At 50.4% G+C, this 27,149-nt stretch overlaps 1 protein-coding gene across 1 annotated transcript in view; it reads right to left on the bottom strand.

The window, feature by feature from the left end:
- Nucleotides 1–1,273: 1,273 nt before the first annotated feature.
- The window catches only part of FAT2 (FAT atypical cadherin 2), an 81,745-nt gene continuing 55,869 nt past the window's right edge, over nucleotides 1,274–27,149 (bottom strand). The window contains exons 15-24 of the mRNA XM_074960267.1: nucleotides 26,556–26,770; nucleotides 25,456–25,593; nucleotides 24,689–24,832; nucleotides 20,934–21,131; nucleotides 17,611–18,418; nucleotides 15,469–15,614; nucleotides 8,883–9,324; nucleotides 6,475–6,628; nucleotides 3,018–3,610; nucleotides 1,274–1,896 (exon numbers count right to left, since the gene is read on the bottom strand). Coding sequence (XP_074816368.1) covers nucleotides 1,367–1,896; nucleotides 3,018–3,610; nucleotides 6,475–6,628; nucleotides 8,883–9,324; nucleotides 15,469–15,614; nucleotides 17,611–18,418; nucleotides 20,934–21,131; nucleotides 24,689–24,832; nucleotides 25,456–25,593; nucleotides 26,556–26,770 — 3,368 coding nt within the window. The 3' untranslated portion in view covers nucleotides 1,274–1,366. The remainder of the gene's footprint in view (nucleotides 1,897–3,017; nucleotides 3,611–6,474; nucleotides 6,629–8,882; nucleotides 9,325–15,468; nucleotides 15,615–17,610; nucleotides 18,419–20,933; nucleotides 21,132–24,688; nucleotides 24,833–25,455; nucleotides 25,594–26,555; nucleotides 26,771–27,149) is intronic.

Here is a 27,149-nt window from a genome sequence, read left to right as displayed (position 1 = left end):
AAACTCTCTCAGAGAAACAATACGTTACCAAGCACAAGGCGATCCAGGCGAATCCCACCTCTCTCGCCGGCGGGGGCGGGGGGGGCCCTGGGAGGAGCCAGCGCACCGTCTCCTCCCCCGCTGACGTGAGTATATTCACGGCTGCACATACATACCTTGACACGCGCGCACACACTCGCACACGCACAGGACGTGCTTTCACATGTCTGTGGGTCATTGCACACAGTGAGCTGCTGGAGTGCAGTCAGCAGTTCTTTCTAGGGCCTTGATCCCCGAGCCAGAACTTGGGCAGACCCTGAGTGGAGATGCTCAGCCGCACAGGCTGTGTGGAGTCTGGGCATGAGTGAGCCAGCGAGAACCCCAGGGTCCCCTCTGTACCCAGCAGCCTTTATGAAGAATCCCACTTTCTATAATGACAATGGAGCCATGTCCCCGGCACGAGGGATGCTGCAGATGTAGACAGACGACCGGTAACACTTGCGGTGCAGATGTAGCCTGGCACATTTCCAGATGGGAAGGTGCTGAAGTAATTGTCCAGTCAAACACCTACCTACTTTGAATTCAGGCCTGCCTGTATATCTTGTGCCTTCTCCTGCCAGCAACCTTGTGGTACCTCATGATGTGGGTTAGGGAGGCAGGATTCTTTGCTCAGTTTCTCCTGTAGAAATGGACATTTTTCTGGGCTCTTTACAGGTGCAGGGAGACAAGCCCAGGAATGAACTAATGTAGTGGCTAAATTCCCCCTTCTCATGGCCATGAGGGGCGCCAGCCCAGAGGATGGACGGCATTGGGGGCAGGCTGTCCTCAAAACTCCACAGTTCTGCTTGGCCCACCTTAAACCCTTGGAACCAGGCACAAGAGACCTCTCCATGCCACCCCTCAGAGACATAGCTCATCTCCCTGGACTACAGTGAGGCACCAAGTCAGTCCCACCTTCTGCTACCCTGGCAACGGACTGTCCCAAAGGTCTGTGGTCCTCTCTCCTGCTGCCAGGCTCCATGCCCAGGGCAGGGAGAGGTGGGGCCTCCATGTCTAAGGAAGCTCTTGGCATGAAGAATGACTTGCCATCAGCGCCTGTTGGCATCTGAGGAATTTCCTTTGTGTTCCCTGGCACTGGCCTTTCTGGTTTTTTGCCCAGCTGAGTGAGATCCATTTTGGAGCAGCAACAGGAGCAATTTAAAGAACGCCAGGGACAAGAGTCCACGCTATATTACAGCCCGACTGCACACGGGGAAGCTGTTAACGGGGGATGGGGAGAGTTGTACGTCCCAGGAGAGAGAGGACCAAGACCAGGTTACTTCTCCCTCCATACACGTTCCAGTCACAGCTCACGCTGCTTCCTTCTCGTTTTGAACATGCAGCCCCATTAAAACATCACCTCCTCGCAGCTTCCATAGTCACTTTCCACCATGTCAGAGCCCTCGTAGTTTGGGGGTGGCATTGGCTGGGCCCTGGTGCTGGGCTGGGGCCCCACCTCGCAGTCTGCATAGGACGGCTGGGCCACGCTGAGGCGCATGCTCACCCTCTTGTAGCCAGGGTCCGGAGGGTAGGGGGTCCCCTCGCCCTGCAGCAGCTGGGAAGGGTAGTAGCTGATGGCGGTGTATTCGTTCTGGCACTGGGAGGCGGGCAGTTCCATGGGGTCGGGTGGCAGAAAGTCCTCCAGGTTCTGGTTGCTGTAGCGTGGCGGGATGGGGGCCCGCTTATTGCTCTGGTCTAGTGGGAAGGGAAAGCCACCGTAAAGACCAGGTGGTTCAGGGTCTACTTGGGGAGGAGGAGGAAGAGGAGGAGGATGGGCAGATGGCAGAAGAGGGCCTTGAATAACGTCGTAGTGGGGATGGTCCTGGACATCCGATGGTTGGTACCTGGGCGGCCAGTAGGTGGTTTCTGCTGGATATACTGGAATAAAATCAGAACCAGGTTAACAGCTGTCCATAGCCATTCCTACTTGGAATCAGAGCAAGGTATGGCTGGAAGGGGCCTCAAGAGGCCATCTAGTCTATCCCCCGTGCTGAGACAGAATTAAGTATACATAAGTATACATCTAGTTATCCAATAGCTCTCTCTCTCTCTCTTCATCCATCCAAATCTGGGTATATTGGAGAGAAAGGAAGAGAGAACAAGTAGAAAAGAGGGGTGTAGTGGGTCAGGTGTGAGGGGTGTTGGCAGGGCTGGGGGGGGATATCTGGGTTTAGCAGGTCAGGATTGAGGGGTGTTGGCAGGGCTGTGCGGGGGAATAGCTGGGTTTAGCAGGTCAGGATTGAGGGGTGTTGGCAGGGCTCTGGGGGGGAATAGCTGGGTGTAGCAGGTCAGGATTGAGGGGTGTTGGCAGGGCTGTGTGTGTGAATAGCCGGGTGTAGCTGGTCAGGTGTGATGGATGTAGCAGGTCAGGAGTGATGGGTGTTGGCAGAGCTGTGTGTGTGCATGTGTGTATGTGTGTGAATAGCTGGGTGTAGGTGGTCAGGTGTGAGGGGTGTTGGCAGAGCTCTGTGTGTGTGTGTGTGTGTGTATATGTGTGAATAGCTGGGTGTAGCTGGTCAGGTGTGAGGGGTGTTGGCAGGGCTGTGCAGGGGAATAGCTGGGTTTAGCGGGTCAGGATTGAGGGGTGTTGGCAGGGCTCTGGGGGGGAATAGCTGGGTGTAGCAGGTCAGGATTGAGGGGTGTTGGCAGGGCTGTGTGTGTGAATAGCTGGGTGTAGCTGGTCAGGTGTGAGGGATGTAGCAGGTCAGGAGTGATGGATGTTGGCAGGGCTGTGTGTGTGTGTATGTGTGTGAATAGCTGGGTGTAGCTAGTCAGGTGTGAGGGGTGTTGGCGGGGCTGTGGGGTTGTGGGGGGAATAGCCGGGTGTAGCAGTAGGGACTAGACTGCATGGGGAGGGCTGTGGCATAGGCTTGGACAGCATCTGCCCACACTACGCTGGCTCTGGTCAGTGCCATTGGCCCTTCACAAGCCTGCAGCCCGAATGCATTGAGGAGTCATCTCTAGCAGGAGGAAGGGGCGCGTGGAGGGGGAGCACTGACCCATCTGCTCCCTGGCCCAGGAGCTCTTGATGAAGGACTCGTTGTCGGAGTTGGAGGAGGGCGCGGCAGATGGGAGGTTGGGGGCCACGCTGCACACGATGGTGCCCCGGGGTTTCTGGGCGTTGCCCGAGCTGAAGGTGACAAACTCTGGCGTAGGGATGGGCTTGCGCGGCTCCGGCGTGCCCCTGTCCAGGTTGTTGTGCGGGCCGTTGCTGAGGATGTTGAGCTCGATGGGTGGCGGGGCGTGCGTGGCCACCCCCACGCTCTTGGAGAACTCGCTTTTGGAGAGCAGGTCTGGGTCCTCGCTGGCCACAGGCTTGTGGGCCTTGGCGGGGTGGCAGTAACGCCTGCGGACGAAGGCGAAGGCCGCCACCAGGATGGCGACGCCCAGCACCCCAGCGACGATCTCGCCGATCTCCACGGGACCCATCCCCCACTTGGCAGGCGTGATGTCGGGGGTAACGAGTCTCTGCGTGCAGAATGCCCCCTGGTACTCCCCGGTGCAGATGCAGCGGACAGAGCCACCGGCGTTCACGCAGCGCCCCGCGTTCCGGCAGGGGTTGTCCTGGCATTCCTCAGCCACCTGCTCACACCTGCAGCGGGGAAGGGGAAGGGAGACACCGGCCATCAGAGCTGGGGACACCTGCTAGAAGCTCTAACCAGTTGAAGCAGTGAGGCTGCTCCACACAACTGTTCTCAGAGCCCCAGCACCCGCTAGCACAAAATTATGCCCGGCCTCGGTTGCTTGCCTGCCAAGAACCAGCCCTTCGGTTTAGGAGATGCTGGACCGCCACCAGGGGATTCTGTGGGACTTTTCTGTCCATTGGGCTCCCAAGTTCTCTAGCTTGGAGGGAGGTGGGGCCAGGCTGGGGAGCCTGTGAGGTCGATTTCTGAATGGGCCTTTCTCTGGAATGTGGTGTGTTATTCCTCTAGTGTTGAGGTGAGGAGGGGCCCACAGGGAAGTGTCCCTGGCAATAAGTTAAAGGATAGTTTTCAGGGAACAGGAGCAAAGTTGCCTTTTCTCCAGTTCTGCCACGTAGCGGGAGAATTGTGGGGTGGGGCAGAGGAATGGCCAGCTTGTAAAGGCAAACTTGGACCCCAGCCACCTTTGTTTATTTTATACCCATATTTGCGGTTCGTTTGGTCTGGAGCAGCTGCTTTATCCCCATTTGTAGCCCTTTCATGGTAGCACTGGCTACCCTAAAGTTCCTTCTCCCTGGTTTTCTGTAGGGTGGTGCACTACCCCTGTCATGCCACCCAAGCAACCCTGAAAATGCCACTGCTCCCCTCAGCCATTTGGTACATTTCGCCACACCGCAGAGACGTAAAACAGATGATTGCAATGCCAAAGACTACGGGACAAAACTCCTCTTTCCAAATTTCAGAGGAAGATTCTTCTCCAGTACACCCCTCTCCTTTGCTGGGGAGAACTGGGTGCTTGGAACCTCTCCACTCTTGAAGTCTCTGATAAATCAAGCTAGGGAATCCAGAGACACTCTGAACTGCATTCATCTTTAAGAAACCTCCTCAGATGTAGTTTACCCTAGCCAGTCTTCCCAAGGGAAGTTACAGGTGTTTGCAGCCTGGAGCAAACATCTGGGGAGAGTCCAGAGTAGCTCTGACAAATGCATGAATTTCTAGAAGCTCTAGTAAAGACCAGCTGGCCTTTAGGCACTTAAGAGATTTTATGAAAAGTCCGAGGAATCAAGACCAAAATACTGATTTCTCTTTTCCACCCCCATTAAAAAACCTGACACTCTCCCATCCCTGAATAGAATAGGAATCCCATCAACTTCAAAATGATTCTAGAGCTCTGAACTCCTTCAGAGCTCGAAAAGCTGGATTTGGGATCCTCCCACCCAGTAGCAACACCCCTCCCACCCTGAACTGGCCCCTTTTTAATCACATTTCTTTTTCAGCTTCCTCTCAATACCTTCTCGTGCATAACGATTTATTTAAGGGAGACACTCGCACGCCCTTTAAGGTTACCTCCTTATGCTAAACAATCTGTTCCATCTTGCGTTTAGCTGTGACACTTGGAGCACCTTTCCCAGACCTGCAGAAGTGCTCCGGGAAGCTGGAAAGCTTGTCTCTCTCACCAACAGAAGTTGGTCCAATAGAAGATATCACCTCCCCCACCTTGTCTGACTAGAGGGTGCAGCTTGTTTCAGGTGCAGCAGTGCCACCTGGTGAGCAGTTGCGTATTTTCCCCAAAATCGGGTGGGTAATTTCAACCTTAATATTCACCCAAGAGGCCGGGCATATGCCGGGCAGCTTTAATTCAAAGGCAGCAGAGATGTGCTAGATCCACTTCACATTCAACTTGAGCTGGGCTCTTTTCGGCCATGTTGTGGGGCAGGCAGGAGCGAGGAGCCCAGAGAGGGACATGTGGTTACAGCAGGTGTAACTGAAGACCCACGGTGACATGGATCATGAAATCTACTTCGGGAGCCAAGTTAACTCTTTCAGTGCTGTCAGCGCTGAATGCGCATTCTGAACATGCACTAATGTGGATATGAAGAATATCCAGAAATATCAGAATTAATGACAACAATAATTTGGGAAGGCACATTAAACCTTGTGCTTCAGGGCTTAAGCCAGTCTCTGCAGAGACTAGGATGAGCCCTGGGTCTCATCCCACTGTAGGGGCAGATTATCCTATATCTGCCTGCTATAGGTTCTTACACTTTTCCCTGAAGGATCTGGTGCTGGCAACTATCAGAGACAGGATACTGGGCTGGAGGGACCTTGGGTCTGATTCCAGTATGTTCCTTAGCACTGCAGATCTGGTGTCTGACAGATGTGGTCCCTAGAATATCCCCACCAGCAGTGACTTGGTAACTGTAAGGATCTGACTCTTGGCTGATATTAACCAACTTGCTTTTCAGCTGTAAAACTCGACATGTGTCAGATACAGAGCCGTCATCAATCTCCCCCAGAACAATGCATCCTCTGTGCTCGTCCTCTCAGTTCCGCGAAGGAGCCCTGACATGTCAGGGGTAATTTGTAACACAGCCGAGCTAAGTGTCTACTTGTTACAAGAGCAGTTCTGGGAACAGCCCTGTCACAAGAAGACACTTTGAATCAGCACCAAAGAAAACATTCACTGACACCCAGCAAAATGCTGACTAAAGGAGATTATTTTCCCAGGCTCTAAGAACTGTGGTACATAGCTCAGCTAGTGACAATGCCATCGCAGGGGGATTGATTCGTTGTCTGGTTCTTTATGCCTTCTAGAGTCTGAGAATGCAACCCAAACAGTGCATGTAATGGGATGATCAATCTTGGAGTGGCTGGCCAGGGTATTAAGGTTTGTGACCAGGTAAACTGCAGGAACATGCAGTTCCTGGGTATTCACCCCAGCCATGAGAAACGGCGCCCAAGGTTAACCGTGTCTTGTAACCTGAGGGCTCCGCAAAGGGGAACACGCAGTCCCAAAGCCATTCCTTGCTCTTACCTTTCCCCCAGATACCAATCTGGGCAGCGGCAGGTGTAGCCTGTTTTGGAGAGGAGGCAGGTGCCCCCATGCAAACAGGGCTTGGATTCACACGGGCTGTCCCCCAGCTCGCAGCGGTTGCCGGAAAACAGCACTGGGCAGATGCAAGTGTAACCTAGAGGGGGCAATAGAGAGCTGTGAGATTGCTACACCAGCTAGCAGGGAACTGGTGTTGGAGGTGGTTTCTGGCCCAGAGTGCAAGAACAATCTGACACGTTGGGAAATAGCAACGGGGGTGAACTTGGGGTTGAGGCTGCATAATAAGACACACCACAACCGCCCAGTGCTGAACCTCTCCTGAATGTGTCTTGTAACCCCGGGTACAGCTCAAGTGAGGTCCTAAATGTAGCTGGTGGCCCCCTCCCTCCCGGGAGGGCAAAGCTGATCCATCGGCTGCAGATTTCTATGACTCTTTTAGACATGATGCCAAGTAACCCATTGTTTTCCGTTCTCGCCAGTCTTTAGCCCGCCAAGTGCCCAGCAAAAGGCCATGTGCCAGGCAGCTCCTGTCCGGACACACTTTGTTCCACTTCCCCGTGGGAGTTGTCATATCAACAGCAGGAGAGAAAACCCAATGTGGTGGGTGGCTGGGATTCTATTCTTCTGGTATCTGCCAAATCAAATTCTGATCCCAGGAATTTCAACTGCTCTGCTGAGCTCTTTTGCACCATGCAAGAGCAAGCTGCGCTGGGGAAGCGAAGCCCCTCCACCTTGGAGCATCCTAGAAAAGTGCCTGGTTATGACCCCAAAATAAACATCTCCATCCTCCGTGCATCAAGTAACTCAGGCAAGTTCAGGCTCACTTCTGCATCACTAGTAGAGACCTGTGCACACACTCATGCACATGGCAGGCACAAGCAGCCAGCCATGCAAACACAGAGACATGTATGTTCAATCCTACACAAATGCATACATATGCTCACACACTGTATCCCTGAGCATGATCCTGTCACTGGCTGGTTGGCCTTATTGTGACATTAGCATGAGATCCAAGCATATTTACACAAACACTTTCTTGCACAAACACACATGCCCTTGCACTCCAGCATACACACACACACACACACTTGCACAAGCACATTTGCACATATGTGAACATGTGCACACATTCACCTGGACACACATGCACCCTTTTGCAGGTTTGCACACTTGCACACCATGTCTGTACGCTTTACCTCGAACAAGTTCACCTGAGCTAAACAGCTGCCTAGCCGACAGGATTCTAAATCCTGTTGCCCGAGGATGCAGGCAGGGAGGGAAGGAGGAAGGGAGGGAGGTATGCTCTCAGCCCTTTGATTGCTGCTAGCCCAACAGGGCGTGGGACCCTGCAACAGACCTCAGGCAGAAAGACAAAAGCATCAATAAGCACAGACAGCAGTTCAAAGGATTCCCCTGTGCATGTCTCCCATCACCATGTAGCTGTATCAGAGCCACCTCCAGATGCCCCCAAGAAAGGGGAATGGAAGTCAGAGCAAGAAAGCCCAAGCATGGGCAGTGGTTGGCTCAAGAGGCTCAGTGTTGCAATGTTACGCTGTCCACATGAGTCCCTCCCACTATGTTCACCCACAGAAATCAGAGCAAGATGTTCTGGAGAGGAAGGATGGTGTAGTGGTTAGGGTACTAGCCTGGGATTGGGAGACCCAACGTTGATCCCCAACTCTGCTACAGGCTTCCTGTGAGGCCTTGGTCAAGTCGCTCTGTGTCTCCGTGCCCCAACTGTGAAATCGGGATGATAGCACTGACCTGCCTCACAGGGGAGTTGGGAGGTTGATGAGGTGCACAGATAGATACACCCATGTTTGTGACATTGATGAAATCCTGTACAAATAACTGGGCAGCCAGGTTCAGATGAACCCAAGAATTGCAGGCATGAGCTTGTGTTAATGACTTTCACAAGTTCCCTCCCCCACCCCCAGGAGTCACTTACAGGATGGGAACAAATCCACATCTCGTCTTCCCACAGTGTTTCCACCTTCCGGGAGCTGAAATGTCATGGGATGACCAGACCTCACGTTATTCCAGCCCCACTAACGGCTCCTTGAGGCTTTGTAAAAGCCTGAATGAAAATACAAGTGAATCCAAACACTGCAAAGACACCAGGCCCTGGGCCCACTCCACCCAGAAACAGCGGTGCACCCGGTCTGATGTGCCAAGGACTGCGGAGTCATGCTTCCAATGTGGTGTTTCACTGATTGAGGACATTGCCCCCTGACAGCCTGCTGGGAGATGCAGCGCTGTGAAAAGCCAGAACTTCCCCTCCTCTGGGGCAGCCCCCTTAAATTTGCCATTCAGATCATCTGTTTGCCACGCTCGCCTCCAGACTATTGATTTCTTATTGCCCAGAAAGTAATGGCAGGACATTCACGTACCTCCTCCGTGAGTCTCGATGCACATCCCCTCATTGAGGCAGGGGCTGCTGCTGCAGGCGCCGGTGTGAGAGCAGCACTGCTTTATCCCCACCTCCTCCACAATCCCCTTCGCCTGGCTGTCCCCAGGCAGGAGCCTCACGTCTTCGCTGTCAATTCTGACAGCATCCAGGCAACCTCTAAACCCCCGAGTGACCCGCTGGGGCTGTCGGGACTGGACAATCCCCCCGAAGAGCAGATCTCTCCTGGAAGGGGAGATGCTGCAGGCCACGGGCAGCCGGAGAGACGTATTTCCCAAGCTGTCGATGAGCAAGCGGAGGGACGTGCTTTTCACTTCCAGAAGGACCGAGTGCCACTCTCCGTCGCTCACAAAACCCAGGGAGGAGAGGTTGCCATTGATATTGCCACGGCATCGGTGTCCGAGATGAGGCACCCCGTTAACGAGCTGCAAAACACGCCCAAACAGCCAGAATTAGCAGCAATGCAAGCACCATTGTGCTGCGAGGCTTTCAACACTCCCTGCTCCCCTCCTTCCCCTTCTGTGCAAGGCAAGAGGGGAGCAGCTGAGATTTCCAGGACCCCAAGAATCTTCAGCCAATAGGACTGTTCCACCAGCCAGACCTCCTGAGGCTTTGCCTTGCGTTAGAAATGAAACGCCCATGGGACTGTCCACGGTGGGGGACAACTGTGTACATCTTTGACATTGCAGTGTGTCTCACCGCAGTTCCTGGTGGACTGAGCGAACACCTTCACCATTAACTCTGCTGGCAGCCTCAGCAGGAAGCTGAAAGATTGCACGAGCCTTGCAACCGACAGTCTCCTCTTGCTCCCCAAGCTGTTGCCTACTGGCAGGGTGGTCTCGGGGGGGAGCCGGAGTCGGTAGGTGCTGGCCTGGAGAAGGCAGCTGCCTCTCGCCAGCGCTAAACTTCACACCCAAGAAGTCAAACCTACTTTAAAACTAGGTTTGCGCTGCTATTTTGGAAACCAACTAGTCCGTCTCATCTTGCTCACGCAGCTCAGTCCCTGTCCTCTCCTGCAGCCCTTGACTAGTAGGTGGAGATGGCTGCTCATGAGATGGCCTATAAAGCCAGGAGCTGCTCTGCCCTATTTTTAGCAGGTGTTTCAAGCAGATCATGCAGTAATCAGCATAGCTGGGACAGTGCACGGATGGACTCAATGCATTCCCCAGCAGCTAGACGGGAACTGCTTCTAGAAATGATTGTGCCGTGGGCCTGTGGCCATGCTGGGCCACCTGGGTGACCCGGAAAGTGTGAGGTCTCTAGAGGACTGCGCTATGGGCTGCTCTAGGATCACCTCCTTCTAACTGCTGGACCATTCCAATCCTCAGAATCCTTACAATGGGGAGGAAGAGGGCAGGGCAGGAAAAAACCATTCTTAATGTGAACAAACCAAACAGCATTTTATTATTTCCTTTTGTTTTTCGTTCTCTCTAGGAATGGCTGTGAACCAAAACCCAGCTCCTGTCACTTTTCCAGTCAGCCAAAGATACGTTGTTAGCTGCCCCTGGGACTCCTGTAATATGTACGGCCAAATTCTGCTCTAACTTACTGAATGCATCACCCTGTGGGTTCAGAGTGCATGCTAGGACAGGCGGGATTTAGTCCCTCCTGCCTCCCTTTGTAAAGAGCTGGGAGGTGGGAGGGAATCATCTCTGTGCTGTGATTCATCATGCTATAAGAAGTATGATTCAGATTATGGTAGCAAGAGATCAGGGCCCCGCTGGGTGCTGTACATAGGCCCAGTGAGACAACTGCCACCCTAAGGAGCTAACGATCTTCTGTCTCCCAGTTCCACGCTCCGTGCCCCAGACCACACTGCCACGTGGCAGCATGCAGAAGTTGCATGACTTTACTTTCCAGCTGCTTGCAGCCCCTACCTGCTGCACCGGGGTTTAATTTGGATCACCGTAGGGCTGGCATTCAGGATGCCTGTGCACAAGTGAACTCCATTTCCCAAGTGATTTCTTGGTATCTTGTTACTGGTGTGGAAGCTGCCCATGCTGGAGCTTCTCTGTTGGCATTAACGAGAAGTGCCGAAAGAATCTAGGCAAGCACAAGCAGCTGGCAGGGCTACATTGTAGGAGCAGGTAAAGGGGGCCAAGAAGAAAGAAAGAGACCTGCTGTAGTACCCAGTTTTTTATCAGCACACTGGAAACCAGGGCCAAAGCTGCTAATACCCACTGCAATCCAATACTCCCGCTCCAGCACCAGGGGCTGGGACTGACACAATCAGATCATTGAGCTTCTAATAACTAACCACACAAACGCCCTCTGCATTGTAATGGAGGGGCAATGCGGAAAAAATGCTGTCCATTGCCTGTGACTCCTCTTAAAAACTTTGGTGGGACAGAGGAAAAGAGAAAGAAGCAAGTAAATGTGGTTTCAGGGTGAATTCAGGTGAAAACCCCTCTTTTCCCCTACCGCACTGATTCATAAGGGAGCGTCTTCTATAGAACCCAGGGGGCCATGAATAGGGAGAATGCACAAGTGGAATTTCAAACATTTGTTTCTCTCTCTCTCTCTAATATATATGTATGGCTGTCTCCTCTGCCCATATATATGTATATATATGACAAGGGGAAACCTGTTTTGGAAGGACTCGTAGAAACTGGTGGATGATCTTCACTGGGTGACCCTTGGGGGAGCTGTGCGCATGGATCTCTGCACAGTGGGATGAGAATATCAGAGAAGGTTTTGCAGTTTCCCTTCTGTTTTAAACACAAGCTGAGCATCAGTAACTGGCTTGCTCAGATTCTGGGGACAAGTTAGGATTCAATTCCCCTGAAGCAAAAAGAAACTCCTTTGTGAGTCTCTCCAGCTAGCCTGTCTTTTTCCTCCTTGTGGTGCACAATGCCGTTTCAGCATGGGTGCAGTGTTTGGAGATCATGAGGATAAGGCAGGTGTGTTCACTCTGGGAGGAATTTGTTCAAAACACTGGAACTACAAACTCAAAACCATAAGCAAATAAATAACAAATGCTACTGACTTGTGCTTATTTGCCTATTTTTGCAAAACTAAAAACTTGAGGGCACCCAGAGTTTATCTAGGCAACATGTCCTGGCAATGTTTTGGTCCCTCTGATGCACTTCACAAACAGTGTGACAAAGAAATGAGTCAAAGGCACTGCCGCCCCTCCAGCTGAAGGGCAGAATATCTATTAATATTACCCACTGGACAGGCACAGCTGTCTATTTATAGCCTGTCATAAATATAAAGGGAAGGGTAAACACCTTTAAATCCCTCCTAGCCAGAGGAAAAACCCTTTCACCTGTAAAGGGTTAAGAAGCTAGGATAACCTCGCTGGCACCTGACCAAAATGACCAATGAGGAGACAAGATACTTTCAAAGCTGGAGGGGGGGGAGAAACAAAGGGTCTCTCTGTCTGTGTGATGCTTTTGCCGGGAACAGGAAAGGAATGGAGTCTTAGAACTTAGTAAGTAATCTAGTTAGATATGCGTTAGATTCTGTTTTGTTTAAATGGCTGATAAAATAAGCTGTGCTGAATGGAATGTATATTCCGGTTTTTGTGACTTTTTGTAACTTAAGGTTTTGCCGAGAGGGATTCTCTATGTTTTGAATCTAATTACCCTGTAAGGTATTTACCATCCTGATTTTACAGAGGTGATTCTTTTACTTTTTCTTCAATTAAAATTCTTCTTTTACGAACCTGATTGCTTTTTCATTGTTCTTAAGATCCAAGGGTTTGGGTCTATGTTCACCTATGCAAATTGGTGAGGATTTTTATCAAGCCTTCCCCAGGAAAGGGGGTGTAGGGTTTGGGAGGATTTTGGGGGGAAGACGTTTCCAAGTGGGCTCTTTCCCTGTTATATATTTGTTAGACGCTTGGTGGTGGCAGCAATAAAGTCCAAGGGCAAAAGGTAAAATAGTTTGTACCTTGGGGAAGTTTTAACCTACGATGGTAAAAATAAGCTTAGGGGGTTTTCATGCAGGTCCCCACATCTGTACCCTAGAGTTCAGAGTGGGGCAGGAACCTTGACATAGCCAAAAAGACTGGGGGTTTGGTAGGTGGCCGTCTTGAACTCAGTCATTAATTAGCCTTTGTCACCAGGTCCTATGTGTCGGGGTTGGCTAATAAGTTGTCTCTTGGCTGCTATGCACGCCTCCTCCTCTTTCCCTGTGCACCTTCCTGAGCGCTAAGATCAGTTGAGGTGATTTTATTGACCAGTCTCTGAGTTGCTCTAAGACTTGGAGACAAGGTGCTTCCAGTGGAGCATCCCTGGTTATGTGACTTTCTTGCTCCAAGGGCCTGCTGGAGCCTAACTCTGCCAGCCTTCAGGGTGAAGTCTGAGGCACCCCTTTTAGATCCGATGTGGGTTTGACAATGGCCCCTCCCTGAATGGTTTGTTGGGGCAGTAGAGGGGCGCTCCGGGGCTGTGCAAGGTGCAGAAGAGGGTGCAAGAGTCTTCCGCAGCTTTCATGCCCCTGGGCAATGGGCAGGGGCAATGGGCAGGTACAATCGCAGTCCCTGCGTTCGCTGTGCTCAGCAATTGGTGCATCCCAGCCAGAGGGGCCAGCAGATCTGAGCTGCTATGCAAGGTCACGCAGAATTCTGGCTGAGAAAATTCCTTCTGGTCAGCAGACCCTTTCGCCATCTCCCCCCACGCTGCATGGCCAATGGCTTAACACCGCCATGGGGCTCAGGGATGGGGACTGCGTGAGCTGCCTCTTCTGAGCAGTTTGAAATGGACACTGCCGTCTTAAAAACCATCCTCCTGTGTGAATATTATTCACCCACTACTGTTCCAGCCATCCCCTATGATTGCTGTAGCTGCAAGAAATTAGAGAAGAAAAAACCTATTTCTCTGTATTTTTTCAGTTTGTTCCTTTGACAGCACTTGGTGTATTGGCAGCTCCACTGATTCCCCTGCTAGACCATTTCTCTTGTTGTCTGTGGGGGTCTTTTATGCCATAACAACGGAAAGAAAAACTTTTAAAAATCAGAAAACGCCACAGAAAGAGGCAGGGGATTCAGGGGCTGGAGAAGCACTTGAAAGTATTGTTAAACTCAGTTTAAAAAATTGATCGTGTCCCTTTAAATGAGCATGATGCTGTATTTAATTTATGTCTTAAGTCTAGACTACACAGAGATGGGTTCAGGGAAAAAACCCAGTAAGTCAATAAGTGAGTTATAAGATATAATGGGCCTAATTTAAGTTTGATAATTAATGAGGAACAGACAATAAAACCCTTTTCTGGAGGGCTCTCGGTTTCCTTCTGCTGCCAAGGTGGAAGGGAGCAGACACATGCTCTTTTGAATTCTTTATAGATTCAGCGAGTGCAGCCAAAGAAAGGGGAGAGATCAGATGAAGATGTTCCTGGTTCTGGCAGCTGTCTGGAGTGACGAAACCCACTGCAGGAAACATAAGCTAAGAGGCTGCAAGTTTAAGCTTGAACTGGTTCTCCCGCATCTCACTGGCTAAAGTTGCCTGGATCGTTCATGAAATAGTAAGTGATGTGAGTTGCCATTTTATAAGACTTCTGTCCCCACCTTCTCCCCGCCCTCCATGAAAACAAAGAGCCTTTAATCCACTGGTGTCCATCCGGACACCTTCTCTGTATCTTTTTGGGTGGCCACTGGATCCATGCTCAGCCCAGCTCAGCCGCTGAGGAAAGTAGAAGCAGCCGCTGTTGTTTCCTGTGGTAAGTTAATGAGTAACACCATGTTTAGGGGTTGCTGACTAATTCCCTGGTGGGTAAATGGGGTTGGGTTGCTCACTAACAAGCTTGTGGGTCGGTGGAAACACCATGTTCACGGGTCCTTGTGAGGCTGTAGGTACCATGGGCCAGATCCTCCGCGGGTATGAGTCCATTCAGCTCCGCTGAAGTCAGCAGAGCCATGTCCGTTTGTACCAGCTGGGAATCTGGCTCCTGGTGCTCCCTGAGTGACTCCTGTGTGTATATGGGAACTCTATCGTCTGGCATCCCTCAATTGTCTCCTGCGCTGCTAAGACTATTACCAGGTAGCGCGGTACCCTTGAGGTCGGGACCGCGCTGTACCTGGTGCTGTACGAACATCTCAGGTGACATTTCCACAGATACTCAGCATCAGCTTAACTTTTGCTTTTGTTCAAGTCGGTGGGAATTTTCCCATTGGCTCAACAGGGACAGAGCGTTTTTGAAAACCCCACCCAGTACGTAACAGCCCTTGCTCCAATGAGCCTGCAGTCAAATGGACATGATGTAACACAAGGATGAGACAAACCAGGAGGGGTAAAGGAAGAGATGTAGTAGCACTAGGCTGCTTTAGTACAGACTGGCTGCGTGCACAATCCGTGGGTGCAAAAAGCCCCTCTCTAGCAGTCATGCTGTATTCACAACGCGTCATGCTGTAATCACATGTCACCCGCCTAGGTGAACATACCAAGTTGCACAGTACCCAGGTTACCAACAGGTCTTCCCCACATGGTATTTTAGAATGGCTTACACCTACACATAGGTGGGTATTTCTTTGTTCAGTCTGTTCCTTCCTTTGGCTATATTTCCCAGTGCACAATCAGCGGAATTGTTCCTTAATGCAGAAATACATCCTTAGCTCTTGCAAACCCTACCTCCAGAACAGCAGTGTTGGTCCCATTGATGAAGAGCAGAACACCATGCAGCTGGTGGGTTTTCAGGCGGAACTGCATCTGCCAGTCCCCTCTCTCCTGGTGATGGTACCAGATGTAGCTGTGTCCACTGAATCTCACAGCAGTGCCTAGAAATATAACCAGGTCATCTGAAAACAGTCTGAAATTCTGGATTGTGTTTAACCTACGGCATCCAGTGCTTTCCTCAGCCCCGTGTTTTCCCACATTTCAGCCACTGTAATTCCAGCCTGACCTGCAGGAGTCCTTGCTGCCCCGAGGCTCTACATAGCTCTGCCAGTGAAGCTCGTGAGGACCTGCAATGCCCCCTGGCTATTCACATTTTGAGTCTCCCCAACGGCTCTTCCACCATAATGACCCTGCAGCCCAGTCCTGATCTGCAGCAGCCCTCCTATTCCTGTCCTGAGTGTTCACTAACGCTACCAATGCACTTCAGTCCTGATCTGCGGCATCTCTTGATATTCCTGACCTACAACATGTGGCTCTGCCTATGCAGCTCAATCCTGTCCTGCAGCATCCCGGACGTTCCTGTTAGGGGGCTGCAAACAGCTTTGCCAGGACAGCTCATTCCCAACCTGCCAGCCGCTGCTCTTCCTTGGGCAATGTGGAAATACAGAAGATTCCACTTATTAGAAACCCTTCGGTCACCAGCAGAAAGTGCTATTACCCAGCAGTTACTAATAAGCAGAAGGCAGGTTTGCAGGGCTGCAGCGAGGACAGAAGCACTGGGACATGCCTTCCCTGGCTGCAGCCCAGATGCTGGGCCTTTCTATGGGGAACTGAGGTGCTGGGGACCCCTGGGACTGTACAGTGCCTCTCCCTGCACTCTTTGGGGTTCAGCATGCCCCAGCACTTCTCTCCCTGTGTGTAGTTCCCCAACAGGGCACAGCCCGGAGAGGCATCTACCCTGCCAACAGCCTCCCTCCCAGCCCAAAGCCCCTGTGCCAGCAGGTTTGCCGGGCTGCCGTCCCAGAAGGAAGCAACGGGACGGGCTGAGCACCATCCACAGGCAGGTTTGCAGGGTTGCCGCCAGAGAAGGCAGGTCCCAGCACTTCATTCCCCGGCTGCAGCTTCCCTCCCAACCCGGGGCTGCCGCTGGGACCGTGCTTCTGAAAACCGTTGGTAATAAGCGGCAAGTACCTGAGTCCCATTAACATGAAAGTCAGTGGGACGGGATTGGAGCCTGGCAAAATGTTGCTGTTAACAGGAAGTTGTCAATAGCCGGTGTAGTAGGAAGAGGGCCTGAAACATAAGGCCTTGCATTAGAGGCCTGGTATGAGGCCTGAGGCCTGGGCGAAAGTCATGGTCAAAACTTGCTAATATAAAGCAAAGTTAAGTTGTGAGCAAGAGGCAGGCCCTGCTCACACTATCTGGCAAGAACAGGGTTGATATTGCAGAAACACACATTCCTAAGTAATGCGAGGGATAAGAACATATATGCAAATACATTCCAGAAAGGTGGTACCAGAACAGCTCGATACCGGCCCAAACAGAACAGGAACACACTGACCCATCCTAAAGATAGGTCAGGATGACAGCATGATGAATGTAGATGTTTTGATCATTACTTTAGCCTCAGACCTCATACCAGGCCTCTAATACAAGGCCTCATGTTGCAGGCCCTCTTCCTACCACAGCCGGGTTGCTGTTAAGTGGAAGCTACTGTACTTAAAATATGAATACAAATTCTTTGGCTTGATTTGAATTCACCACTTTTAACTCGTCTGTGTTTTGCTGGGCACAGGACCAAAGCACGGGAACCCAAGGATCGAAGCTCTACCCGAAGAGCCCAGACCATTTTGCTCCACGTATGAGTGACTTTACTCTCATCATGGGCAACAGAGATCCAGTTATTATTTAATGACACAGGATAGGAGCTTAGCATTATCCAGTGGAATTCTTCCTACAGGCCAGATGGAATCTAAAGCTCAAGGACGCTAGGTCTGGCTCTGAAAGCGAAGCCAGAATGGCCAGTTACTGGAACAGTGTAATTGCATGAGAACTCCCTGAGTTTCGCGATGTACTGAAGGGATAATCCCACACACTAGAGACCGGCATGGCTTTCCCAAGGGGGAGAATTCAAGAGCAATAAGGAGGATTTCTCACCGTTGCAAGAACAGATTTGCTCCAAGCTGTGCCGGGGTGTGAGAACGCTGAGTCGGGCAGTGCTGTAGGTGGACACCATGCCCGGGTCCAGCTGAATTGTCTCCTTGCAGACACGCCGGGCACAAGCTGGCCCATGACATGGCACATGAATGGCCTTCTTCAGCTGGAGCCCCACCTGCTGGTCCATCTCCCCAGCCGACAGAGAAATCTTGTTTGCTAGGACGCGGGGCTCGTAGAAGGCACCAGGGGACTCTCCGACGGCCAAGAGGAGCTCCACGCCGTTAGAGGCTACCGCGGGCTGTAGGCTGGCCATGTGGATGTTCTGACGTCTTATGACCAAGATGTTTCCCAGAAACCTTTGCAAGTTGCGCCAGTGGTCACCCACAAACTCCTCGGGGGAGAGGTGCTGGAAGTGTAACACCACGGCCTTGTCCAGGGCCTCCTGGCTGAAGCACCACACATGGACGTTGACGGTGGTGGTGGTTTTGAATGTGCCGTCGCTGACCGTCACATTCAGGGCGTAGTGGCCATGGGGAAGCTTTTCACCAGCGATGATTTTGCCATCCATTGCCCCCACTGAGAAGTGCCCCTCTTGGGGCACTTCTGCTGCCAAGGTGTACACCAGGGTGTCATGGGGGTCTCGATCTGTGGCATGGATCTTGCCGAGAACACCGCCTCGGAAGGTGCTCTCATTAGTAGTGATGAATACCTCCAGGGGCAACGCCGAGGGAGCATATTGGCTGGGCTCGCTCACCTGGATGTTTACAAAGGCAGAGGACGAAAGAGGAGGGATGCCGCTGTCCCAGACCTGTCAAGGAAAACAAAAGGACCTGTTACAGCCACGTGTGGGAAGAGCGTCTCATCCCCGCTCCCCAGCAGATGGGCGCAGAAGGACGCATTGGGGTAGAGCACCTCTCACTTCCTGCGTGCGGGAGCTGGGAGAGCACGAGCTGTGGCTGTGGGATGAAGGAGGAGGAAGAGCCGCGGGGCAGCAATGGCAGGGCAGTGCCAGGAGATGGCCTTTGTGATTGCAGCTCTCGGGAAGGTGGACAGGTAGGATTGAAACAGTGCCCTCCAAGAGAGAGACTCAGACCAGGCCTCCCCATGAAAAAACCAGGAGCCTGCAGGTTGCTGAGGGAGGTGGATCACTAACAGCGTTAACATGGTGCATTCATTCGCATTCAGAGTGGAACTCGTCGGCAGAGAACATGCCTAGGTGATTCTGATTCCTTGGGGTTTAATTGGCTCTTCAGTGATGGTTCTTTGGAGAAGGGGATGGTGCAGCAGCCTGGCTTTCGAAGGCCAGGAAAAAAATTCCCTACAGGAACACTGACTGCAAGTCACCGCCTAATAGGGTCTCCAAAATAATGCTGCTGGAATGTGTGGGAATGCAGCAGCCCCAGAGGCAGACTTGCAGCTGCTCCATTTTCACAAAAGCAATCCTGTACTCACTCCTGTAGCCTCCTTCCTGTGAAGGAGGGATAGCTCAGTGGTTTGAGCATTGGCCTGCTAAACCCCGGGTTGTGAGCTCCATCCTTGAGGGGGCCATTTAGAGATCTGGGGCAAAAATTGGGGATTGGCCCTGCTTTGAGCAGGGGGTTGGACTAGATGACCTCCTGAGGTCCCTTCCAACTCTTGATATTCTAAGTCATTTGCCAGGTTCCTGAGTCCACCATTATCGCAGAATAAAGCAGGTATGGCTACCAATCTTCCAACAAATCTAAATGCCAATCCAGATTTTTAGAACTGTGCATGCAGAAACATGTGTGCTTTTGAGTGCCTAAGTTCTGGGCAAAATCACTGCGATTGTCTGCGCAACTGCAGCCATGGTATGTCCATATTAAGTGCACAACTGTATCATAGGACATGTTTCTTTCTAACCTCAGGCAGTTAGTGGTTGGGCCTTATGTTATTAATAATAATACTTATCTCTTTAGGTATCCATTATTATGGAAGATTTAGATCCCTTCTTTGTTTTTAGCCCATTGACTATACTTGTGGATGACTTAGTCATATCAATGTCTAATTCTTTTCTGAATCTTGTCTTTGTTTTGCCTCAGTGCTACCTGAAGGCGGTGAGTCCTAGTGTTTAATTATTCATTGTGTAAAAAAATAGCATTTTCTTTCATCCCTGTTAAATTTAGTTTCTTTTGCTTTCTTTGGGTGATCCCTACACCTAGTAAATAGGAGGTTCTGAGTTACTGTCTCTGAAGCATCCATTCTGTCATATTTCTTTAGAGAGAGAAGGTGGGTGAGGTAATGTCTTATATTGGACCAACTTCTGTCGGTGAAAGAGACAAGCGTTTGAGCGACACAGAGCTCCTCTACAGTCCAGGACTGTGTCTCCAATATCCTGGGACCAACACGGCTACAATACTTCATATTTCTTTCTCATGTCACCTCTAAATCCTCCTTTCGTCACGCTATATATAGTCCTAGGCTCTGGTTCTTCACCACTGAGCCAATGAGATCTTTGCTACTGATTTCAGTAGGAGCCTGATTACGCTCTCTGATCTTTTTACCTCTTCTCATTCTACGGGTGGAACAGCAGATTAGTGCATCTCTGGAGACTGTGGCTTATATTCTTCATTATTTACCAAGCAATATGATTTTGACGGATCTCATCTGAATCCCTAAATTTGTGCGCATCACAACACCTCCATGTAGTTTGGAAAAACTGTCAGTTTGGGCTCAGCAGAGCTCCAGAAGTAGAATGGCAGGAGGCACTGGGGGAGCTGGGTGTGGAGCCCAGCGTTAGAACAGCGTGAGCATTGCAGCACAGGGCTGAGGTGCACTGGCAGAGCTGTGGGGGTAAGGCCTGCTCCGGCGTTTTAACTTTCCAATAAAAAAATAATGTCCTGACCCTGTTGATTTGTTCCCTCAGGAAAACCAGTTCAGGCTGAAAACAAGCTATTTTGCCCTAATTTGTTGACCTGATGCGAGCATGAATAAAAGGAAAGAGCTCCTTGTTGGAGTGTTTAGGTGAAGCTTTCAGGAACAGACGCTAGTCTCTCCTGAAGTGGAAGGTCACTAGAACTATATTGGGGAAAGCATCATACAGGGTCAATTGCGCCGCAGAGGTTCCCATGACTATACCAGCAGGTTTTATTGCTGGAAAAGCTGGCCCCAGTTTTGTGCAGACACAGCTCTTGGGAAGTGAGCTCTACAGATGGATCCAGGCTTCAAAATTTGGATCTGGATCCAAACTTCCCAAAGACTGGAGTTGCTTCTGTCTGGGCTTTTGGGTATAACTTCCATTTCCTCCATTGTTACTGTACTGGCCTCGGTGAATTCATATCCCAACGGGGTAAGGCAGGATCTACCTGGACCTGTAGGAGGTACTGCTCTTTTGTTCTTCTATCCAGAACAGATGAGGTCACCAGCAGACCGTCCTGGGTGACATCAAAGGCTTTCCCGTCGTTTCCCTCGGTGATCTGGAATGAATATGGCGGCCCGTTCTCAGGGGAGTCTCTGTCGCTCATGATCAGCTGCAGGACACTTGTGCCAACTGGGGCTATCTCCTGAAATATGGGAGAAAAAGGGTTGAGCAAAGCGAGGGAAGACACCTGGCCCAGATAAGGGTGGAATTTCTCTGCCTCTAGGGCTGCAGTTTGATCATGGCACCGAAAAGGCACAGGGTGGTTGTGCTGACGTCAGCAGATGCCTATGGAAACATAAGGGGAAACAGCCAGCAGCTCGGGCATGGTTTTGTTACCATTCCAAATAACTGTTACTGCAACTCCTGTAACTACAACTCCACTTGTCCTATGGGAAGAACAGTGAGCAGGGCTGGACACAAGGCTGCAGCTAACTGCTGAAAATCCATTTAACTCTCCGACTTGCTGTTGTTCCTTGCAACTTTGGGAGGAGGTAGAAACCTCCCCTGCCTCCTGAGGAATTAAAACTTTCCCTGGGCTTTCACTGGTTTGGCCCTTTGTGTGAATCTTCTCACTCAGCGTTGGCTCTCTTAGCCTCTCCGACAGCCCAGGGTTGGGCAGCTCTCAAGGTTTTCATGGAGTCAGTTGGGTAGCTTTAATAGACTGTAAAGCAGTGGTGGGCAACCTGCAGCCCACGCGCAGCACATCAGGGTAATCCGCTGGTGGGCCGCAAGACAGTCGGTTTACATTGACTGTCCGCAGGCATGGCCGTCCACAGCTCGCAGTGGCCGCGGTTCACCGTTCCCGGCCCCTGGGAGCTGCAGGCGGCCGTGCCTGCGGACGCTCAGTGGAAGCAAACTGTCTCATGGCCCGCCAGTGGATTACCCTGATGGGCCGCAGGTTGCCCACCACTGCTGTAGAGCCTTCAGGGACCACTGTGCTCATTGACTCTGTCCTCCCGCATAACCCAGGCCATAGATTTCACCCCAGGCATTCCTGCATCTAGCCCAACTACCAATGGCTAAAACTACCTTCTTGATTTAAAGACTCCAAGTAACGGAGCATTTACGGCATCTCTCGGTAAGGGTCCAATGGTTAATTACCCTCACTGTTAAAAAATGTACATCGTATTTCCTGTTTGAACTTTACTGACTTCAACTTTGTAGTACCTCTATCTACTTTACTGAGTTGGAGTGTTTGCAACTGCAGTAACGAGAGAGAGAGAGAAAGAGAGAATGAATGAATAATGAGCCTGATCGTAGAACAAGAACCTGTCAAACCTCAAAATGATAACTGGGAATTCTTAAGTAATCAAAATAATTAATTAATAATCTATAGCTACAACTTCCAGCCATTGGCTTTTGCGGTGCCTTTGTCGGAAAGATTAAGGAGCCCTCTACTATCCGATGTCTTGTGCCTGAGTAGGTATTTATAAGCCATGATTAAATTGCCTCTTAACCTTCTCTTTGATAACTAAATAGACTGAGCTTCTTTACATCCCTTATTGTAAGGCTGGTTCGCCAGACCACAAATCATGCTTGTAGCTCTTAAACTGTTCCTATTACACCCGTCACCAAACACCCCAAATTACCCAAAGCCCTGGACAGTTTTTAACCAGGGAATCCAGGTTACCTATGGCAAGAAGCTGCCTTCATCATTATATGTGACCAGATTGTGGGTGTAGTAGCGCGGGAGGGCACAGCCTGCAGGAGGACCAGGAAGAAGTGCAGGGACTGGTCCCTTCCTATGTCCCTGGAGATGCCATGTACACCAAAGAGGGCAGGGAGGAGGGTGCTGCAGGTCAGGACCCCAGGGCTTTGAGGCTCAGTACTGACAGGGCACAAGGTGCTTGCAGGTGTAGTGGGAGGGGGGTGGTGAATAGCACCTGCTGGTAACATATCTGCCTCTAGACAGTGCCATTAGTTCACTGCTTGTCACAAACACAAAGCAGAATCTCCCTTCACAGCTAACCGCCCGCTCCCAACCCTGGTGTAATTCATGGGGGTTCCCTTGGGTATCCTGAAATGAAATACAACATGGTTTTACAAAAGGTAGATCGTGCCAAACCAACCTGATCTCCTTCTTTAAGAACGTAACAGATTTTTTAGACAAAGGAAACACAGTGGATCTAATTTACCTAGATTTCAGTAAGGTGTTTGATACCGTGCCACATGAGGAATTATTAGTTAAATTGGAAAAGATGGGGATCAATATGAAAATTGAAAGGTGGATAAGGAATTGGTTAGAAGGGAGACTACAGTGGGTCATACTGAAAAGTGAACTGTCAGGCTGGAGGGAGGTTATCAGTGGAGTTCCTCAGGGATCGGTTTTGGGACCAATCTTATTTAATCTTTTTATTACTGACCTCGGCACAAAAAGTGGGAGTGTGCTAATAAAGTTTGCGGATGATAGAAAGCTGGGAGGTATTGCCAATTTAGAGAGAGACCGGGATATCATACAGGAGGATCTGGATGACCTTGTAAACTGGAGTAATACTAATAGGATGAAATTTAATAGTGAAAAGTGTAAGGTCATGCATTTAGGGATTAATAACAAGAATTTTAGTTATAAACTGGGGATGCATCAATTAGAAGTAATGGAGGAGGAGAAGGACCTTGGAATATTGGTGGATCACAGGATGACTATGAGCCGCCAATGTGATGTGGCCGTGAAAAAAGCTAATGCGGTCTTGGGATGCATCAGGCGAGGTATTTCCAGTAGGGATAAGGAGGTGTTAGTACCATTATACAAGGCACTGGGGAGACCTCACCTGGAATACTGTGTGCAGTTCTGGTCTCCTATGTTTAAGAAGGATGAATTCAAACTGGAACAGGTACAGAGAAGGGCTACTAGGATGATTGAAGGAATGGAAAACCTGTCTTATGAAAGGAGACTCAAGGAGCTTGGCTTGTTTAGCCTAACCAAAAGAAGGTTGAGGGGAGATATGATTGCTCTCTATAAATATATCAGAGGGATAAATACCGGAGAGGGAGAGGAATTATTTAAGCTCAGTACCAATGTGGACACAAGAACAAATGAATATAAACTGGCCATCGGGAAGTTTAGACTTGAAATTAGACGAAGGTTTCTAACCACCGGAGGAGTGAAGTTCTGGAATAGCCTTCCAAGGGAAGCAGTGGGGGAAAAAGACCTATCTGGCTTTAAGATTAAACTCGATAAGTTTACGGAGGAGATAGTATGATGGGATAACATGATTTTGGCAATTAATTAATCTTTAACTATTCATGGTAAATAGGCCCAATGGCCTGTGATGGGATGTTAGATGGGGTGGGATCTGAGTTACTACAGAGAATTCTTTCCTGGGTATCTGGCTGGTGAATCTTGCCCATATGCTCAGGGTTCAGCTGATCGCCATATTTGGGGTTGGGAAGGAATTTTCCTCCAGGGCAGATTGGAAGAGGCCCTGGGGTTTTTTTTTGCCTTCCTCTGTAGCATGGGGCATGGGTCACTTGCTGGAGGATTCTCTGCTCCTTGAAGTCTTTAAACCATGATTTGAGGACTTCAATAGCTCAGACATAGGTGAGAGGTTTATCGCAGGAGTGGGTGGGTGAGATTCTGTGGCCTGGATTGTGCAGGAGGTCAGACTAGATGATCATAATGGTCCCTTCTGACCTTAATATCTCTGAATCTATGAAAGAGAGGCAACACAGTGTCTCCGCTGCGCAGAGGCTCTGCCTTACCTGCACCACCACGCTGTAATTGAGCTGGAAGAACCTGGGCGGGTTGTCGTTGACATCCGTCACCTGGACGCGCACTGCGACGTCGCTGAACAGTGCAGGCTGGCCGCTGTCTGTGGCTCGGACCGTCAGGGAATAGCTGGGAACCTAGAAGGTGTTCAGCACGCATTGACTATTGGGAGAAGTGGAAGGAAGCCTGGGATTCGTGTCCAGATGTTTTATTCTCCCCACATGCAGGCTTCTTAAAGAGCACAAGGTAATGGGCAGTATAATGATAATCACACTTAGCCCTTCTCTGGAGCTTTCCATCCATATGTCTCAAAGTGCTTCACCAAGAAAGTAAATATCATTGTCACCTGTTTGCAAGTGGACAAACTGAGTCACAGAGATGGGAACTGACTGACCAAGGATCGCACAGGAAGCTATTGGCCTCGCCAGGAAGAGAATCCTGATCTCCTGACTCCCAGTCCAGTGCTCTAACCATTACACCACAGTATCTCTGCTCTAGTCCAGACCCCAAAGCATGTGTTCCTGACCCTTCAGCAATATCTGTGGGTCCAAAGGATTCGTGTGCATGGCAGCTGATTACCCTGGCCTGCTGAGTGCAATGTTTTAAATGGATCCTTCAAAACCCGGCAGAGAGATGAGCACTGTGCGCTTCCCCAGTCATTTTCAGCCTTCTCCTGGAGGTGTGACGTAACATTGTTTTCTAACTCGCCCATCTGCAGCATCAAGTCTTAGGTGGACCTTATCTTGGGACTGCAACTCACCTCCTCCCGGTCCAGGTGCTTGGCAATACAGATCTGTCCGCTCTTGGGATGGATGGTGAAGTGTTCCAGTAGGTTCCCTCCCACAATAGAGTATGTGATCTGATTGTTCATTGCCCCATCCAGGTCATCAGCTGACACCTATTGGGGGAGCGATAAGAGGGGGGCTCCTGAACAAATGTCTCCTGTCTAAGAGGCAATGTCTTGCTGGTTGTTTGAGGGTGGGAGGTTCTGAACTAAGGCATGACAGGGGAAGACGGGCTGTTGCTTTTGAGAGTACCTCGCAGAAGCCCAGGGTAGGAACAGAGAAAACTCTGCAAGGCCATTCTGCTGTCTTCCTTCAAATCATAGAAACATAGATGATTAGGGTTGGAAGAGACCTCAGGGGGGTCATCTAGTCCAACCCCCTGCTCAAAGCAGGACCAACACCAACTAAATCATCCCAGCCAGGGCTTTGTCAAGCCGGGCCTTAAAAACCTCTCAGGATGGAGATTCCAACACCTCCCTAGGTAACGCATTCCAGTGCTTCACCACCCTCCGAGTGAAATAGTGTTTCCTAATATCCAACCTTGACCTCCCCCACTGCAACTTGAGACCATTGCTCCTTGTTCTGTAGTCTGCCACCACTGAGAACAGCCTAGCTCCATCCTCTTTCGAACCCCCTTCAGGTAGTTGAAGGCTGCTATCAAATCCCCCCTCACTCTTCTCTTCTGCAGACTAAATAAGTCTAGCTCCCTCACCCTCTCCTCGTAAGTCCCTCCTTAAAACTCACTGCCATGGTGCCTACAAAACACTCAACAATGACCTGGCAGCTGGCGTGCCGGGACCATTGCTTTTCACCCTGTTGTAACAGTTTCACTGTTGCCTTGTTCTTTCCACCGCTGGCCCCCCACTTTCTGGATCCACCTATTGTCTCTGGTAATACATTTAGCCTGTAAGCTCTGTGGGGCGGGGATCCTCTAATCATTCTGTGTGCAGCATCAATCCCTGACTGAGGCCTCCAGTCTCTACCACAATGTGAATGAGAATGTGGGTGGATACCTGGCTTCAGCCAGGAGCCATCCTTTAGGCTGCTAAGTAAGAGTCGTTCCATTCTGTCTTACCGTAAGGATAGTTTCCCCAACAGCTGCATCCTCGCGGATTTCGGTGACATAAGGATCCTGGGTGAACTTTGGCATATGATCATTTATGTCGGTGATATTAATCACCACCATGGTGATGTCACTGAGAGACGCAGAACCCTTCCTTGTGCCTTCAACAGATAAGTAATACTCGTGGCTCACTTCAAAATCCAGGCTCCCGCTAACATACAAGATACCTGTATATGTGTACAGACAGCAAAGACAGGAGACGCTTTGAACGCAGGACATGTAAAGTCTTACAGAGACCCCCAGATCAATCAAGGAGGAAATTGGCAAACCAGCAGCAGATAAAGCCATGGTGGCTACAGCAATATTCCATCAAACCAGGCCACTAAACATTGTGACTTCACATAAAACAAGCTCTAATCAGACAGACTCTTTTTATAACTAGCCCAACTCTGCTGTCGAATGCTTGAAGAAGTAAAATATCCTTTCACTGCGTAACAGCGTCTGGATTCATATGTGGAAAAGACCAAATCGGGGACAATATAAACCAATAGCATCTTGCAGTAAAGTAGAAAGATACATAAGGTGATGAGTTAGGTTATGGTGAAA

The sequence above is a fragment of the Natator depressus genome, chromosome 8 (assembly GCF_965152275.1).
Source record: "Natator depressus isolate rNatDep1 chromosome 8, rNatDep2.hap1, whole genome shotgun sequence".
In the NCBI taxonomy this organism is placed as follows: Eukaryota; Metazoa; Chordata; order Testudines; family Cheloniidae; genus Natator; species Natator depressus.
Note: the sequence above shows the minus strand (reverse complement) of the source record. Positions and strands in the feature narration are given on the sequence as shown.